This window comes from Centropristis striata, chromosome 16 (assembly GCF_030273125.1).
Source record: "Centropristis striata isolate RG_2023a ecotype Rhode Island chromosome 16, C.striata_1.0, whole genome shotgun sequence".
NCBI lineage: Eukaryota > Metazoa > Chordata > Actinopteri > Perciformes > Serranidae > Centropristis > Centropristis striata.
The window spans coordinates 30,291,025-30,310,728 of record NC_081532.1 but is presented as its reverse complement, the minus strand read 5'-3'; the positions used below and the strand labels follow the sequence as shown (position 1 = coordinate 30,310,728).

The 19,704-nt window shown below is 40.0% G+C and overlaps 1 protein-coding gene across 1 annotated transcript; it reads right to left on the bottom strand.

Annotated features, from left to right (window-relative positions):
* Nucleotides 1-414: 414 nt before the first annotated feature.
* pgfb (placental growth factor b) lies at nt 415-18,642 on the bottom strand. Its single transcript, XM_059353521.1, has 7 exons — nt 18,176-18,642; nt 4,921-4,957; nt 2,957-3,153; nt 2,768-2,847; nt 2,398-2,427; nt 1,801-1,863; nt 415-1,710 (listed from the first exon to the last, which is right to left on the bottom strand). The coding sequence occupies exons 1-7, from the start codon at nt 18,236-18,238 to the stop codon at nt 1,689-1,691; spliced, it is 492 nt and encodes a 163-aa protein (XP_059209504.1). The 5' UTR covers nt 18,239-18,642; the 3' UTR covers nt 415-1,688.
* Between the last annotated feature and the right edge of the window lie 1,062 nt (nt 18,643-19,704).

Genomic DNA, 19,704 nt, shown 5'->3' with positions numbered 1-19,704 from the left:
TGATTGGATTTAAGATGTTTTAGGACTTTTTAAGACCCTGTTTTTGGCACTTGATAACATCATCAAAGACCCCCTAGTAGAGGCTTATAAAAGGAAAGCTGCCTGTGTTTGTTTTAAAGGTGGAGTAGATTGAGTATGGGACCTCCCTCTGAGGGTTTTAATATCCTGGACACAGAGGTTGCCACGAAATCAGCCCCAGTGTTTGCAGCCCAGGCTTTTGTGGCTGCTCAGGCTCTGGATTTGGACTAAATAATATTATTCTAAAACTTCTACTGTGTATGATAGACAATTATTACTGTACCCTATTTCTAAGAATGTAAAAGCCTTTTTTTGTGACAATGACAGCAATGATTCAAAATTATTATTAGTCATAGATAGTCTGTATGAAATAAAAACAAACCACAAAAGACAAACTGACAACCATAACAATTTAATTACAAAATAAATATTTAAATGAAATAAAAATACTAACACAATAGAAATGTTACTTTGTACATTTTCATAGAGGTTTTCTTTGTGTCACCTAGTACATAAAAAAATACAAAAGGACATAATTTTACATAACTACTTCAATTGATCCCTTCCTTACTGTGGTGTTTCCAAAAACAGACCAAGGAAGACACCTGTGGTGCACCAGGATGGACAAAAATGTGTGACTGCACAAATCACAGAAATTATTTTGTGACAAACTTGCTGTCACACTAATACAAGAGAGCAATTATTGTAATTTATATTATTTTATAGGAATCAATACCAAATGGGAACTGCTTGAGTGTATTGATTACTGTGGTATTGATCTGCCTGTTTGCTACTGAGCTTGGTCCCTGCTGCAGCCAACAGCACACTTCCTGTTGTGATTTGGAATAATCTGATGTGATCCACCCCTCCCACATAAGAGAGAGATAGATTAAATCTCTAATCTAATATAACATCTTCATTTATTCACACTTTTTTGTGGACAAGTCTTCAGTTTCTTTTTTTACAGTAAAACACTTCACACCTGGATCCATAAGTGATAGGCAACATGATGATGAAGTGATTGATCATGACTGACAGCACTGTTCTATATCAGACCTTATTTTTATCATTGACCTAGAACAATACTTTAATATCCAGCAGTTTTAAACACTGTTTCCATAAACACCAGAGGGAGACATTTCATTATTGCATGGACAAAGCAGCTGCACAGTCACAGTCAAACATCTGCTGCTGTGAGCAGTCAAGGCTCCTTCTTAAAAAATGTAAAAATAAAAAGTTAATAAACTTTCCAAAGGTTGCTAGTCCAAATATATTTAGCTGTATCAATAAATATAGATTTTAAAGAAGTGTAACCACTTTTAAATACCAAAGAAATGACCAAATTACAAGAACTGATACAGTAATAACTGGTGTAAAAGAGAAGGCGTTGGTCTGTTTGGTTCTACATTGCACTGGCTCCCAGGGATGTCCATTGTTTCAGGTGTGTAACTGCAGTGTTTCCACCAATCAAAAGACACTTCCGGTTGAAGCTTGTCATTAAAAAAGACGCTCTGCCCATCAGCAGGAGGGCGTGTCAGCAAAACAACCGAGTCTCTGGCTGCGCACACGGTAATGATAGATGAGCGGGAGGAAGAGACTCTGGATGCTGTCATTGGGTTGGAAATAAATAGTGAGCCACACTGCAACTGGGGGTTGGGTCACCACTGCAGTTACCTACGTGGGTCCTGGCACCTGAAAAACACAATGGATGGATATTTAATGCTGTTTATTGACAGTTGGAGGGTATATGAATATCTTTCACCAAGAAGATTGTGCCATCACCTATCACAGTCTTTTGCTTTTTGTCTGTCCTTTCTCTTCCTTCCTCTTCCTCTTTGCCTTTTCCTACAAAAGGAACACAATTAACAATGAAGCCTCCATTCTCTGAGATGGAAAATTATTATTTTTCTTTGTCAACAATCTACGAAAACCAGAGTGAGAAAAAAGTTTGGTGAGCCACATTTTAAGTAGTTTTCTCTCCACTGCTGATAACTCTATCTAACATGTGAAAAAAAAGAAGAAAAGTTTATTTTCAGGATCATTTCTCCAATTGTTCGTCCACAAATCCTTGTGTTCAGAGTGCATGGAGAAATTTAAAGTCACCTGAAAGAAAACATGAATGCTTTTGTCCTTTTTTTTAACACTAGGTAGTTGTGCACGTCAGCCCCTTGTGGCGAAAATAAGTATTACAACAACAAACACTTTGGAAAAATTATCCTGACAATAAAACAAACAAACCCTGTTATCCCACCTGGTCTTAAGTTGCACACAGAGTAGAGAAAACCATTTAGATCACCAGAACTGTTTTGTTTTTCTCACTTGTCTTTTAGGGCTTCTGCAGAAAAAACTGATGGTATAGCAATATATTCATGTCCTTACCTTTCAACCTTCACAATTGGTTTCCTGACTCTGAGGAACAAATCAATAAATTAGAAAGAACATCCAGGTGCAAATATAATTTGATAGTCATTGTTAGTATTTGTCAACCCTGTCTCCTAGAATAATACAAAATACAAATAGATTTTGTGGGAAATATAGTTGCTGGATGATATTATAAATCAGGTCTTTTTCTGTTCAGTGTTAACTTTTTGCAACTTGGCAGAAACATTTCAACATTTCCCCAATGTTTTCATAAAAATGTCACTCAAATGGCACTTCTTAGACTATGAATGCATTTTCTGGGTAGACAGGGTTTTTATCTGCATACTTATGAATATTTCATGTCATAAATTATGACCTGTTTTCTTACCTACATTCACATGTCTGATGCTCGACAAACGTCATCTCAACATATTCTTGAACCGACTCTGCTGGCCTGATTTTCAACAGCTGAGGGACAAAACCAGTTAAGATTACCAATAGAAGCATATCCAGTACATACAGCAATGGATCACACAAAAGTAACTGTTATATTGCACATTGCCCCTGCCCCTCTTACCTGCATGGTGACGTTTGTGGATTGGGTGGGATGGCACTCCAGGTTTTCGTCCCCACAGCAGCCTGCACATCGCACCAGCGGCACACAGGCGGGGCTGTAGATGTGCTCCACCTCTGTCGGGTACTCCTGCACCACCTCCACCAGCTTCTCAATGGTCCGGCAGAAGCTGCGACCCCAAACTTCTTGGAACATCAACACTATGGATAAGAGTAGGAGGCTGAGCATGGTCCACTTTGCAGTTACAAACAAGTCAGATTGTGTTTCTTTTAATAAATCTTGATATTAGAGGGGGCAACATAGTGGTGTAGTGGTTAGACAAGAGGGTTGCCAGTTTTACTCCGGCCTGCGGCTCTTCTGTGTGGAGTTTGCACGTTCTCCCTGTGTCAGCTTGGGTTCTCAACGGGTACTCCGGCTTCCTCCCACAGTCCAAAAACATGCAGCTTAGGTTTAATTGGTGACTCTAAATTGCCCGTAGGAGTGAATGAGAGTGTGGTTGTCTGTCTCTGTGTCAGCCCTGTGATAGTCTGGAGACCTGTCCAGGGTGACCCCGCCTCTCGCCCAATGTCAGCTGGGATCGGCTCCAGCCTCCCGCGACCCGAGTGCGGATAAGCGGTTAACGAGAATGAATGAATGATTTTAGAGGACAACACATTATTTTCTGTCCACCTATGTGTCTTTCTATCTAAAATTCACAATGCAACGTGAAAACAGCATCCAGCCTATTTTAGTTATTATTCATTCATTCACTGACATTGGGGGCGGGGTACACCCTGGACAGGTCGCCAGACTATTGCAGAGCTGACACATAGAGACAGACAACTATTCATGCTCTCATACACACCTACGGACAATTTAGAGTCACCAATTAAACCTACGCTGCATGTTTTTGGACTGTGGGAGGAAGCTGGAGAAGCCGGTGAGAACATGCAAACTCCACACAGAAGAGCTGCAGGCCGGAGTCGAACTGGTGACCCTCTTGTTGTGAGGCAAGAGTGCTAACCACTACACCCCTATTTAAGTTTGTGACGCTTAATTAGACCTGTCAGAAAAAGTTAGTGATCATACACAAACACTATGAGTAATTACAATAACAGTAACCTTATACACAGAAACATAAAACCAGTTGCAATACGCCAGTGTGTATCCTGTTTTCATTTTGCAGTATTAAAATGTTTGTGTAATGTACAGTACGCTTTCCTGTGGGAGTATATGCGTAAAAGTGTCCCAGTTGCTCAGTCTATGGGGGAGGAACAGGGACAACTACGTCCGAACAAACAGAGAGGGAAGAGAAAACAAACATTGGAAACAGGGCCATGAACAGAACCCGGCTGGAGCTGGAGTTGAACCGCCCTGAAGGCACCTCTGGGACAGCAGTGACCCCCGGGGTCACCCAATGGAGCCTGACACCACAACAGCTGTTTATAAAAGCAGACAGGCTGGGGAAGCATCTACGGTGGGGAGATCAGGCCATGAACTATAATGTTGTACAACGCAAAGGGCGAGTTCACTGCAGCACCTTGAACTTATTGTATGTCTGCAGCTTCTTTGGCCTTTTCTGTATGTTCTAATGTCTTCTGACTGCATGCTCTACATCTGTTCCTCTTATGTAGCAGCATTGATTTATAGTGATGTGAGGGAGGATATAAGTGGAGAAAGCAAGGAGCAGAGTAATCCCTGCCAGTACAGGCGTGTTCTGCTCATATCTAGTCAGATCAAATTATTGAAGACACAGTAGCTTAGTTATTGAAATGTCTCAACAGTGCATGACACACACAGGGAGAATGAATAAATCTCACTTAAAAGGTGTTTTGTAAGAGCTGGCATCTGTGAAGGTGTGGTGTGATGAAATAATTGGAACCACTTTCTATTGCAACTATTGTTTTTTTTAAAATAAAGTGTTAGAAAAGGAACACCATCAACACTTAGAGAACATTTCAGAGATTAAAAAAAGCCACAGTTCTTACCTTCAGTTGTATTGTTTGGGCTTGAAAGGGAAAGGCTCTGCAAAAAAAGAGAAAATGTTGATTATTCATTCAGGTTTGCTATGACTATAAAGTCTGGAACACTCAATGTTTTCAGTTGAGCCTTTATCTTAAATGAAGCACTTTTTATGTAACTGTCCAATCAGGGGGCAGTCAGGCTACTTTTGACCAAGAAAGTGGAGTTCTTTCTTCTGCTGCAAAAATGTGTTCTTCCTGCATCCAGCGGAGTCATTCAGCTGGAGGAAAGAAAGGACTACAGGCTACCTCACCCTTTATTTATAGTCAGTGGCTGAGCTCTAGATGTGGCTCAAAACAGAACTTCTTTGTTCTACTTGCTTGTATTGCAGTGTCGGATGTCATGAAGGGGCTAACTCCAAGGCTAACTCGGATCTTCAACATATTTATTAGGTTTATTAGATAGCTGATGCTGTGGCTGCAGCTCAGATTGCTCTGAGAAACAGAATCATTCTGCTGACAGTGTGGGAAGTAATAAAGATTTGTTGCCTTTTATCAGACTACAGAGCCTCTGTGTTTTTATTTTATTACCTGCAGCTCATAACCCCTGGCACATTATGTTCTGGCTCTGTCAGAAGCAATGCATCATGGTACATGTAGGCACTGCTGACATGGCTTCATGAGCAGGAAAACTAATTTTTCTCTGCCCTAATAGCATGCACTAAGGAATTTATTGCTTCAATGGATGACATGCATTGAATGGACAGAAAAGTGCCAAATTTCCCTTTAACACACACCTTTCAAACATAGATAATATGGTGTTCACAGTGGTGGAAAGTTACTTTTTTGAGGTACTTGTACTTTACTGATATTTTCACATACAGTATTTAACTCAATACTTCTACTTGACTACATTTTAGTGGCAAATATTGCACTTTTTATTCCGCTACATTTAGCTTCTTAGTTACTTTACAGGTTTAAGATTTAACATGAAAAATATGATCAGTTTAAAATGATTGTGCATGTTTATAAATTCAACCAGATAACATTATGTTAAGCAGTTAAAATTAGCCTGACAACAAGTAAAATGCTGCTTGCAGAAATGCATGAAAAAAAAAAAATCCAATAATATATTTGGAATATATAAAACAATCTGAGTGAGGCCATTCTGCATAAGGAATACTTACTTTTGATACTTTAAGTACATTTTGATGTTGATACTTGTGCTGTTACTTAAGTAAGTTTTGAATGCAGCACTTTTACTTGTAGTGGAGTAATTCTTCAGTGTGGTAGTAGTACGGGATCTGAATACTTTTTCCACCACTGCGTGCACATAAAGAGAGCACCAGAATGCAGTATCACCATTATCAGACACTCTTTGTTCCCTAGTGGTGAGAGCTGGAACTGCATTGACACAGAGCAGACGATCACACACCTTTTTTTCCACCCTGCAGTGGAAAAGTCTCTCTGACAAGCAGCAGATCCAGTCTCTCATATATATCACGTTCCTCTGTGTGCCCAACTGTTTAGGTTCAAAACCTGTTTCCTGTGGTGTAAGATTCATCTCTTTTATTTATTTTCCCATTGATGGTTTCCCCCTCCGTCTTGATTTTTTCCCATCATCCCACGATAAACAGAGTGCATTTCTCATTCGCCTGGGAAAACACAAAACCTCTAGTTGACTCCGTTTCAGGAAGGGAAAACTACATTTGATAAAATACCCTCGAGCAGAATAGCCGGACCGGCGACAGACAACCTGCTTCCGCAATCTCTTTTCATCCCTTGTGTTACATTTCAGGTTTTTTGTAAAACAGACAGACAGACAGACAGACAGACAGACAGACAGACAGACAGACAGACAGACAAACAGTCACACACACACACACTAGACATCACTCGTTTAATAAAACACATCTAAGAGTGACTATGTTTCTCTCTCTCTCTCTCTCTCTCTCTCTCTCTCTCTCTCTCAGACACACACACACACACACACACACACACACACACACACACACACCCCTGATGACATTTATACAGTGACACTGTCTGTGTACACACTGAAAGTGAGATTAACTGGAAGTGTTGGGAGCTTAAGTTGTTATATAATAGCACACAGACAGACAAGGACATTCCCAAAAATGATGCCAAAAAGACTGTTGCTTTTTATTCCATCTGTTGCTAAAATGCATCTACTTCCTGTTATTGACCAAAATTAGTTGGAGGGTGAGGATAGCATCTGTCATCAGCACAGTGCTAGACTCTTTTTTCCCCAAACAATGTGATTAAAGAGGAATGTCCTGCTTTGATGATGATGATGCATTCACACTCACACAAAAATTTCAGAGGTTCTTGTAAAACTGTCACTGAGATAAGTGGCAGGGAAGGCTTTATATTTGGGACAGATGTGTCTCTGCAACAGCACGTACTGTACGACAGGCATCATATGAATAGATGCACAAGAGCTTCCAGTCAGCCACTTAGGTTCAGTACTCCCTGTGTTAGGGGATCTGTTCAGGCATCTCCCTTTTTTTCTCTTCAAAGTGGCCAAAATGTACAGCTGTCCCTCCGACAGAAGAGCTCCTCTATAGAGCGGAGTTCATTGAACTGTGTCGGCTTTACAACAGCACCATAGGATGTAAGCTCTGCTAGCAGAATCTGCTTCATTCACAGCATGGGAAAGTCACAGTTCAGTTTAAGTTATTGTTAAAAGTCACTTCCACTCTCTGGGGGCATTGATTATTTTTTTTCATCCTCTCTTGCAATGCCAGGCTTATAAAATAAATCCTTTTTTCAGTGTTAATTGGCATATGATCTGCACTCTCTCTTCTTTTCTATTGCTGCTCCACATCACAAGGACTTCTTGGCTCTGGCTGCTCAGTGGCCGTTCAGAATGTGGTGAGGTGGGGAGGATTTTCTGACCCTGGTCATGGGTTAAGCCTCGACATGGCGAGGAGGCATCTTTGGCACCTCCTGTGGTTGAGAACAGAGGAGGGAGCTGCCCACGAGAAGCTGCCAGATTATGAAAGGGCTGCATGAAGATCCTCACGTAGACATCCTTTCTTCCTTGTGCACTTACAGTAATACTGCGTGATTAATGGTGAATGGGAGGTAATTCAACTCTGCTGGGAAGGTAGTACCACTTTGCATCAATACATACAGAAACCTGTCTAATAAATCCCACAACCCACAACCAGGACTGCTTGTATACTCCTCTCAAGGTTTCTCTTACTTCACTCCCTGATGACCCTTTTCAGGGAGTTTTTACTTTAACATTGCGGTGTGTCATTTTCATTTATTGTTTTCATATTTTGGGTGCTTTGAGACGACGATGATTTAGGGCTAAAGAAATCAAATTCACTTCACTTCACTTGGCTTAAATGGAATACCTCTACTATGTGTGCTCTAAACTGCACGTACAACATCAGGGATTAGGGAAATACATGTGTGAAACTGCATAAAAAGCTTTATTCTGGTCTTAACTATGAATTACAACATAAAAGAAATAAATCCCTTTTTACCATTACGCAGAAGGAAAAATATCTCCACTTTGCTCAGTTTTACAGGGTTTGATTTCCTGCACAGTCTAATGAAAATTACTGCTGCATCCAAAATGCATTATTTTTACTTTCAGTACATACTGCAGCTGCTCTACAAAGTATGTACTTTTACATGAAGTATGCATAAAACTGGGACAATGTACTTTGTCATAACATTTGCATAGTTCCACCTGTAGCTCTCTCCTGAAGTCATTAAAAGTTAGTTACTGTTAGTACATTTACTCAAGTACTTTATTAAGTTTCATTTTAAGTTTTGCACTTTACTTGAGTATTTCCATTATATGTAACTTTATACTTCTACTCCACTACACTTTTAGGCAAATATTGGACATTTTACTCCAATACATTTAGCTGACAGCTTTAGTTACTTCACAGGTCGAAATTTATTTTTTAAATTAAATCTTATAACCGTATATTAATTCATTAAATGAGCCTTGTCTTTACAAAATTAAAGCACTGCTTACATAAATGCATCAATACAAATAATGTTATAATATATTTAGAATATATTAAACAATCTGAGTGGGTCCATTCTGCATAGGGAGTACATTTACTTTTGATACTTTAAGTACATTTTGATGCTGATACTTTTGTACTTTTACTTAAGTTTTGAATGCAGGACTTTTACTTGTAGTAGAGTAATTTCACAGTGTGGTATTAGTACTTTTACTTAAGTAAGGGATCTGAATACTTCTTCCACCACTGGCCATGCCCTAATAATGTTTATAATATATTGATCGTCTGTTGTATGGATGTACGGACTGGGAAAGCTGCAAATGAATTGCCCCTTTGGGCACAAAGAAAGTCTTCTTATTCTGGTTAGATAATGCCTTGTTTAAATATTTAAACATTTCATAAAACTTGTAAGTAGTCAGCTATGACAGCTTCATGGTGATATCTATTAGTTATATAGATGGTTTCAAATTCATAATATGTAATATTAAGGTAATATTGCATATCTAGATTGTCACTGATTCATCTTTTGATAATTTCAGTACCAGCCTTGTGCTAGAGAACTGTGGAGAAGTCGTTCTCATTAGATAATCAACATGGTGCATATGTAACCAGGGTCATGCTCCTCTGGTCTCTGGTCTCCCATAGTAGTACAAGTTGTTTTCAGCTCTTGCATCTGCTTCTCAGAGACCTTTTGCCAAGCACAAGTGTATGCTGTGAGTCAGAGAGGTTAGATTAAAGCATCAGCAGTTAGTAATCAAACCGTGGCATTTAAGCATTGACGTGCTTGACAGCGAAGACGCTTTAAAAGCTAGTCCCTCTATGTTTTTGAAGTCCCCAGTGAAAGTTTGTAAGCTGCTGGCTGAGAGTCCGCTCCGTCCTCTGGGTCAGATCAGAGGACCTGTTGTGTCCCCTGGCTCCTGCTGTCGGGCCACTGAGGCTCCGGGACTCATTACTCTCCACTCCCACACAGCTGAACTGCGTCATCTTTAACCTCTTTGCTTAACTCCATCTGTCAGAGGAAGGGCAGCATGCGTAGGGAGCAAAAGCAAAACATGATGGGGACCCAGCATAATGGTCATAAAAGATTTCTCAACTTTGAGGGTCAAGCTGGGGAGGAGGCGGTGATGGGCTGTTCCACAGCAGGTACTATGGCCACTAGCCAAAAAGATCTGGATACAAGCCAGCTTATTCCACAGTGTGTTTCATAAAGAGAAACAGAGACGACTTACCCATGAAGTAAAGTTATGAAAATCAAATGGAGATTGGTTTCTATGACAGTTTATCCTAAATAGAAAAAAAGGGAAAATTTTTCCTGTGTGACTGAACTGGAAAATGTTGATGATTAAGTCATCAGTTTCTCTTCTTCTTTGGATTGCAAATCAGTGACAAGTTAGGATGTTTTTTTTCCAAGTCAGCACAATAATCATGAAGTGTTAATGATCTTTTGTAAGGTTTCATGGTGTATTTGCATTATATAGCTTGTTTTTTAATGTTTGTTTAATTTTACAATGTTGTGATGCTTTTATTTTGAAAAGGTGCCGTCCAGTGTTAAACGGTTGCTTTTATTTTAAAAGGTAGTGACGGGAAATTAAAAAGTGGAACGAACGGTAAATAATAACCAGTGCGTTGTAATTCATATAAAGTTGATATAAAGTATCAAAAAGGCTTCTATAGTGCCTGACTGACAGGAGCACAAGGTTTGTTGGAGTTTATTTTCTTCTGTCATGTATATTTGTGGCTTTTTTTGTTGTCTTGACTATTGTAAAAGTGTTTATTTGCTAAGTTGCTAATGCTAATTTTTGCTATTGTTTCATCTCGTAGCTCTTATGGTGGATACACAAGGTGGTCAAGGAATGTCTTACTTTTCATTTCACGGTACTTTGAATCCAGGGAAATAATACAGAGTAATACATGCACAAGTGCAAAATGTAATGCTTTTTGCAGGCGAAAATAAATTGTTTTACATGTTTATGTATCCACTGTTAAAACATGCTCATTTTTGTTAGATATGAATGCCAAAATGTTTACAGTATTCTGTTCAAAACTGAGTGAAACCTCTTTCCTAAAATCAACAGTGTCTGTCCTGCAGTTGTTTCACAGTTGGCACATTTCTGCTGAAAAGCAGCTTTCACAAGAACTTCCCCATATTTGGTATTTTGAAGAAGAGCTTGAAAAAGTTTTTAATTCCTTATTAGTCTAGGATAAATGATAAAACCATTAAGATGTTTTTATCACAACAAATGTCAAACAAATATTATCCTGAGTAATATAAGAAAGAAACTTCAGAGTCAGTGAGTTATAATGTTATAATGTAATCTTTAGTCCTTAGTTCTTTGACAAACTACAACAGATCTCACTCGGATCACTTCTAATCTGAGTCCAGCGGCTGAGCATTGAGATGAGAAGGATTCACATTTTGATTTCTATGGTGATACAGGTGTAATGTAGTTTGGTATAGAGGACATAGTTCCTACATTAAACTGCTCACAACAAGGCTTGTGGATTATCTTAAGTAACCAGGTCATGATTTCGGGAAAGAGACATTGCTGTTGAGTTTTTAATAATTCATTTTTGGTGCTTTGCATACAGTGCGAGAAGTAGAAGTGCCATCTAGTTCCATTGTGTGTGTGAGAAAAATATCTGCAGCTCATGTGTTCAACACTCACACTTAAAACAATATAGATTGGAAAAATAGCCTGACAGGAAAGGAAAAGTTTTTTTCTGTTTTGGGGTGAACTGTCCCTTTTAAGATAATCAGGAGTGCTACTCTGTGTACTTGGTTTAATGGACTTAGTTTTTGGAAAATCCCTCTTCAGTCTTTCTTGACTCTAGTAAATAATGACCTCTGCTAGATTGGGCATCAAGCCATTATTTACATTGCTTTCCAAAAGGGTCTACTTTCAAATTTAACCTTATTCGGTGAGGGTGACAGTGTGGATAAACAAGCACAGAAGAGATGCAGGCTTGTGGTTTGATAATCTCTGTCAACTAAATCTACTCAGAGTCTGAACTAGTGATTTAGGGGGATGCATGCAGAGGAGAAGTTGAGTTAAAAAATGCAAAACTGGCAAACCTCCCAGCTGTAATCCAGACCAGTAAAGCACCTGCATCTCACTGAAAGCATATAGGCCAGCAGGAACTGTGTCCTGGTTTTGGCCTGACTGAAGCTCGACTCTGAACTTGAGACCACACAAGACAAAGAGCATTAAAGCAGAACGAGGGAACACAAACACAGAGACGGCTAGACGAGTGAGAAACACAGCTAGCTCCCTGCCTCACTGAGCGTCCTCATCCATCCTTTATCGAGGACCAGATTCCACATCATCAGCACCATGACCGCGACATTAATTCTCAGGCCTCTCACGAGCCTGCAGGTCACTGTATCTATTCTCTCCACCACTACAAAAGAAAGCAGGTTCTGTTGTGTATACACGGAGTGGGTGCACTACAATGACAGCAGTGCCATTACAGGTCTGACAGTCTCCAGCTGGGTCTCTAGGGTGGTCAGGTTAGGGCTTGTGATCAGAGAGCAGCCAAAACACCAACAAACTTCAGCAGAGCGTGTGCCACAACACTTTCTCAAGTTATCTGAGTGAATGGAAGCTTTGAAACACAGAGATATTCCAGAGATGGACACACTTTCAGTTTGTGCGTTATAAAGATTTAAAGCCACAAAGTAGAATAAATAAACAAATCTGTTAATGTAGGATTTTAACATGAACCCAAAAGCCTAAAAATAAATTCTGAACTGAAAGGAAACACAAAATATTTAGATATTATAGATTGGGGAAACATGCTCAGCATTCCTGCTAAAAGTTGATGAGACCATGGATACCTCCCTTTATATATGAAGCTGGAAAGAGCCGGTAACAACATCCAGCGCCTCTAACTTAAGTGTTGTATTTCAACCTATTCTCATACAAAGGCTCGGATGATTCTTCACAAAAAATTAGGCACCATTTTTTGTGTGTTATACCCGGACTGGTCTCCACTAAAAAATTTAAATATAGGGCGGTTGTACAGGCAGCAAAATATGACTCTTATTTATGTTTTAGACTCTCCATGTCGCCATCTTGCTGTCGTAGTAGAAATGATTCACATCGATGCAGAGTTTAAAGGGACAGGAGGTGGATGGGTGGAACAAAAGGCAGAATTTCACCCAGGAGAACAGGGTTCGTGTAAAAACAAAAGTAAATTATTTTAACGTAACTTACGTTATTTAAGTAACTTAAGTGGCTCACCTTTTGAGAATCACGTTTATTTTAACATAACTTGCGTTTTCACGTAACTTCTGCTTTGTAAGTCAAGTTTTTTTATGTAACTCACATGTACTTTCATTCATTATCCTTAACCGCCAACAGCCGTCTACATGGAGACAGACACCATTCACGCTCTCATTCACTCCTACGGACAATTTTTAAAGTCACCAATTAAACCTAAGCCACATGTCTTTGGACTGTTGGAGGAAGCCGGAGGACGAGGAGAGAACCCACGCTTCCATCTCTTCCATCTACCTTTCAGAAGGAAAGTGCAACAAGATAATTATATCCTTTAATATAATCGTTCTCTGTTCTGCTGTGAGTTTAGAAACATCACAAGCAACCATGTTTTCTTGAAGTGGTCTAATTTTGGAAATACAAATACAACACCAAAAGAACCCAACAACATTAAAACAAGGTCAAGTGACAGGGGAGAGCTAAAGGTCTATATAAATGTTGATTTAGATAAACACCATTTCCTCAGTATAAGTCCAACAATACATGCACAAATGTCCCCCTAAAGACGCACACAAATACACACAACCACTGTATAACCCGTGCACCCCATCCGCAAACATACACACACACACACGATGCAGGTCTTGAGATAAGGCTGACCGGTGGTAATTGTGGTCTCTATTACAGTAAACGCTGTTCTCCCTGTGTAAACCACAGTAAATTACATCCAGATGGGAGATTAAAGCTTGCTGAGTAGACGGCTGCCCCGAGCACCACCGCTCCTCCTCCTCCACAAGAGGAAGGAGAAATCCATATTTCCTGATTGCGATTGCAACCCTCCCTTGGGCCGGGACATTACAACTGGAGAGAAATACCACAACAACGCAAATAAGAGCCCTATCAGTGAGCAGGTCACCGCCACTGCGGGGACCAGCATGCAGACATCTGAAGGGAGCCTCAGAGAGACGGGAATACTTTTTAATGTTTGATTTGAGATTACTGAGCTGCATCCTGGCCAAAACTGTCGCTCTTTAACTCTGAGAACCTGAAAAGTACAGCTGATGTTTACTGTTGATGTTGTAGGAAATCTTTTGCTGATGAAACTCTATTGTAACTGCTGGAAATGTGACGTCATGCCATCTACGCTTGGATATAGATATGAACAGGAATAAGAAAAACACCATGAACACAAATACAGACACGTGTGCAGATGCAGATGGTCAGGCTCAAGTGTTGTTTTGCTGCCGATGATGGCGTTAAGGAAGCACCTGTGTAATGTCCTCACACACACACACACACACACACACACACACACACACACACACACACACACACACACACTCAGGAACATGCTTCCCTGCTGAAATGATGAGTCTGTCTGGAACAGTTATTAAGCAAGAAGTTTTTCCTGTATCAGGTTTTGATTTTTTTCCCAAGAAATATGCTGTGTTGAAACAGACATTTTCATAATCTCATACCAAAGAGGTTTTTCATCCTTCACTGATTTACTTAATAAAGAAAACACTGACTCACCTCAGTCAGTTTTGGTTGTGTTGATGCAAGACTTTATCGGCATTCATCACTATGACAATAACAAACAATGAGTTGTTAACAGACCTTGTCATTTTATAAGGCGTGGAAAGATGTCGAATTGGCAGGAGCCAACAGGTACCACCAATTTCAGCCAAAACTGCAGAGTGCATGCAGAGACTAAAAGTGTTGGCAAAATCATACACAATGTACAGATGCAGTATGTGATTTAAATGCACAGGAAGTGCCAATAATATACTAAACAGGAGAATGAAGTGTCGAGGAACAAAAAAATAACACAGTGTGTGGACAGTGTTGGTAACTCAGTGACCAAGAGGCCACCATTGTTCCAAAGGGAAACCCAGGTGCTTCCCCCCTCTACAGGACCAGCATAGTTTGAAGAGAATGCATTAGATTTGACAGAAAACACACATGAACTGGGTAATTCTATCTGCAGTTTTGATGCTGCTTGCTGAAAAATCACAATGCAATAATGTTTCTTATGCAACTAACTAACGCCCAATGGCTGCTGTACTTTCAATCGATAATTAACATAATTAGCTCTAATAGTTCCCTCAAATGTAATCATGCCCATGCTTGTACTTTACATTGTCATAATGCCAGTTAATTTAATTACAACTCCTATTTGTCCAGAGGGAGTAACCCTGTAGTATATAATGCTGCTTCAGTGGCTTTTTGAATACAGTTCGACACTTATTGTATACACGACTAAAGATATTGAACATTGTGCAGAATATTTTCAATAAAGCAGCAACTGTTGATATGTAAGTGTTTGTAAGGCTTTGTAAACTTAACCTTCTTCCTCATTAGCTTCCACTCTAGTTGATGTGGTTTGGAGTGGAAATATATAGAAAATTAAACCAATAACTTCATAAGTTAGTTGAACTTAGTATCATAAACAAGTAAAATTGATGGTCAGTTCCAACAAAATACACATGGTTAAATGTTTTGTGCCTCTGTAGATCCACTGTGATACTCACAATATACTTGCACTGTCTATCTTCACACTGAAAGAAAGGTACAAATTTGGAGGTATTTGCAGTTATTTATAGGTTATTATGCAATGGTTTAACTGGGCCTGCCAACTTGAGTGGCTCATGGACAAAAATGAGTTTGACACCTCAGATCTAACAGCTCACAAGCCAAAAATGGTTTCTGATGTCATTCTTACAACTTCAAGTCAATATGAAGATATGAGACACAAAACAGCATGCGTTGGCTACGACAAACACATTTAAGAGTGACCTATTGTCTCTCTCTCTCTCTCTCTCTCTCACACACACACACACACACACACACACACACTCTCACTCAGAGCTATGCTGTAAATCCCTGGTAGTAAAGCAGAATTATTAAGCACATGAAGTTAACCCCACCCTCTCTCTTGGCCGCTCTGGCGTTCTTAGTGGACATGAATGACTGCATGAGTCACGAGGCTGCTGACTGCAGCTCCAGCTGCGACAGTAATGAGAAATCCTCATTATCAATTAGTGGCTTATATTTATGGGTCAAGAATCCCAAAGAGAGACATTCAGAAATTGCCAAACCGCACGGCCCAATGTTTGCTTTTTCCACTTTTGTACGCCAGACAGTTAACTGTGGGAGCTGGCAGGACAGACACCTACCAATAGTCTTGAAGAGCTGCTAGCATGAGTTGTATGCTAAAAATGTGAAATATTTATTTAATCCTTATGTGCATCTTTGCACCAAAGCAGGAAAGTAGAGCAATCTTTCCAGGTTGTTGAACCTCAGAACTGAATGGTTTACATTTCCTGTCAGTCTTTTGGTCAGTGGGGGGCCATTTAACCTGCTTCATGTTAAGGGCCCTGGATTTTGTCACTCTTATTTTGACTAAGCAGGCCATGAGCTGATTATGAGGATTAGTGGAGATGTGGTGATCCCATGCCTCTCCCACTCACTCTCAACTCAGCAACAGCTGCAAAGTCTCTGGCTAGAGAATCTGGTGGAGCTTTTTCCAACCTTGAGAGCCGGACTGTGCATGAGTGTAATTCGTCTAAATGTAGACTGCAGCCTTGCAAAAAGGGAAACTAAAACAGTGTTACTTAGCTCAACAGGCAGCAGCAGTGTATGAAGTGTGACAGCGGCACTGAATGGACGCAACAATAGCCTGATTTTGCATTAAACATGAGAGCCCTCTGCCACCCTGGGAGGAAATCAGAAACTGAATGGCCTCAAGAGCCAGAGCGTTATTTGGCACAAGTCCCGCTGTCCGATGGCACATCCTCTTACAAGTATTTAAACACAGGCCTTTGAATGAGTTCTCACTCCAGTTTCAGCTCTGTCCTGTTCTGGCACATTCTCATTTTAAGACTTAAAGGCAATGCCAGGCAACAGAGAACAGAACATCTTTGTACTACAGTAATTCCCCTGCCAGTCTGACAACGATATGACTGGCCTGAAATTAACTTCCAGTACATTTTTCTTTGCACACATCTTCATCATCCTGATTATTTGCATGGCACGTACCCATCAAACATGATGATATGCTGAGATGAAACAAGACAGGAAGGAAAAGCTGCAGGTGCAGATGAAAAGAAGAGGAGACTTTTTTGCTAGTTTTACCCGACACACTGCCAACACTTTCAGTCTGTGAGACTATGCGGCTTGCCAAGTCACTAGGATCTGTTTAAAAACTGAAGGTAATACCATTCAAATATTTAGTGAAGACTGCTAATATTAGGAACTGCTTCCTTTCCTCGATGGAAATCTACACTGGAATAAAAAAAGAGAAATGACTAACACTTGTCTGTGAAAAAGTATGATGTGGCTGTAATTATAAGCTTAGTGAGCCTGGCTGGATATAACAATGAGTCACTTTACATCATGTGGTGCAGGCGGAGTGATGCAGTTTGTCACGTTCACGCATCTTATGAATGAACTGAGCAGAATAGCTCACTCAAAGTATTAAAGTGTCAAAGCACGATGGCTTATTATCACTACATAAACACGGCCCTTCGCTGACTCAGCCATTTTGGACTGATATCAGACATAAACAAATATAACTACAGACGTATTATTTCATATTTCATCAGAATTATGACTTTGTGGCCGAATTATAACAGTAGAGCCAACTTATCTAACTATGAGTCTGAACATCTTCCTGTGATGAGACTACTTTGGAGTTAAAACAGTTAAAACATCCCCTTCTCTTCTTGCTTATTTCATATTTTTTTAATCAAAATTATGACTTTGTATCGGAATTTTCACAGTAGAGCCAACTAATATAACTGAGTCTTAACATCTTTGTGTGATGAGTCTACTTTGGAGTTAAACCAGTTAAAACATCCCCTTCTCTTCTTGCTTATTTCATATTTTTTAAATCAAAAGTAAGACTGTGTATCGGAATTTTCACAGTAGAGCCAACTAATATAACTGTGAGTCTTAACATCTTTGTGTGATGAGTCAACTTTTGAGTTAAAACAGTTCAAAACATCTCCCTCTCTTCTTGCTGAGCATAAAGTTCCAGTACATGTAACTTACCTGTGCAGGTGAGAGCAGCAGATAAAGCACCACCGCAGTCTGGATGACAAGACCGAGTTTCATTTCGCGATGTCTGCGAGTGGAGAGGGGTCAATGGCTCCCGGTGCACACAATAAAACAATCCCACAAAAGTGCCAAACCACCAGAGAAAAAGAAAAAAAGAAAATGCTGACCGGGAATTTCCAACTCATCCGCTGCCGGCTTGCAGAGAATGAGTGCAGTCACGTAGCTCCGCTGCCGCGTGTAACCTGATCAAGTGGATTGTGCTTACTGATGAATAAAAGCCCCCAGAGGCGAACTGGAGGTGCCGTGGCAATAAAACAATATTCAAAACAAAAGTTTTTTTAAAAATCACATTTGAATTCAGCTAAAAGACTCTGCAGCCTTAAATAGTTGCAGCTAGTTTTGACAGTGCATAAAGTGAAAAAGCAGTCAATTCAGTCCAAAATGACCCGCTTCATGTGTGAGGTTGCACCGACAATCCTGCTCTGAGCTCCGGCTCTAATTGCCCCCACACTACCTTTTTACAAGCTGGTTATTTAAATCTCCTCCCCTTCCCTGTCCTCCTCTCTGCTCTGCTTCATATGTCCTCACACAACTCATTGATGAGATTTTATTTTACTGCCCCTTAAAGCTGCAACATGTAATGGTAATTTATGTGATGCTGTAAATGGTTATCTTAGAGATGCTGCTGATGCTTTTTTTTTTCTGATTTCCAGACTATACACCACAGGTGATTTACAGATTATACACAGACTTGCTGAGAAGCTTCTTCTGAGGACTTTCTGTGAGAGCTTATTCAGGCAGGGTAAACATTTAGAAATCTTTCACAGTGGTGACATGGATTGCTGTCCCTGGCTCCGGGATGCACGGAGATTTTCCTCTGAGGCTTTAGTATTTGCAGAGACAGAAAAGAGAGATTCCATTACTGTTGACACATAGAGTTAATCTTCAGTGTGAGACTTGTGTGTTTGGAGAAACCCTGGAACGAAAGGATTCCTTGTGGGCTTCCACACATTCCTTCAACAGTGCTGAATAGCTCCACAGCCTTTCTGCTATTGTACAGACCACACTCAGGAGTGTGGTGTTTCTAAACATCTCAGACACTTTGAGCAGAGTAAACCATCCCCCCCTATTACCATCATCCCAGGCAGAGCATCAGTGAGTGCAAACTATCAGGGATTGTGAAAGACGTTTCCTTTAATTATGCTGGGCAGTGTCACAGTAGTCTTTTTCCTAAATTGTATCTCTACATGGCCATGATGGATGTTCTTCAAAATTCAGGGAGACGGCAGAAAGGCCAGCAAAGCAAACTGTGACTCTTGAGGGCAATGGACTCTACAATTATTCTGTTTCAGCCCTTGTGACTGTCTAAAAAGCTACCTTGTTGCTGCTGTATTGCAAGTAGAGATGGACCAAAGATTGTCCACAAGCTGATTTCTGACTTCTGAAGATACAATGTGTAAGATTTGGACAGAATTTTAGCTTAAAAACATTTTTAAAAATGAACTAACATTATCAAAAGAAAC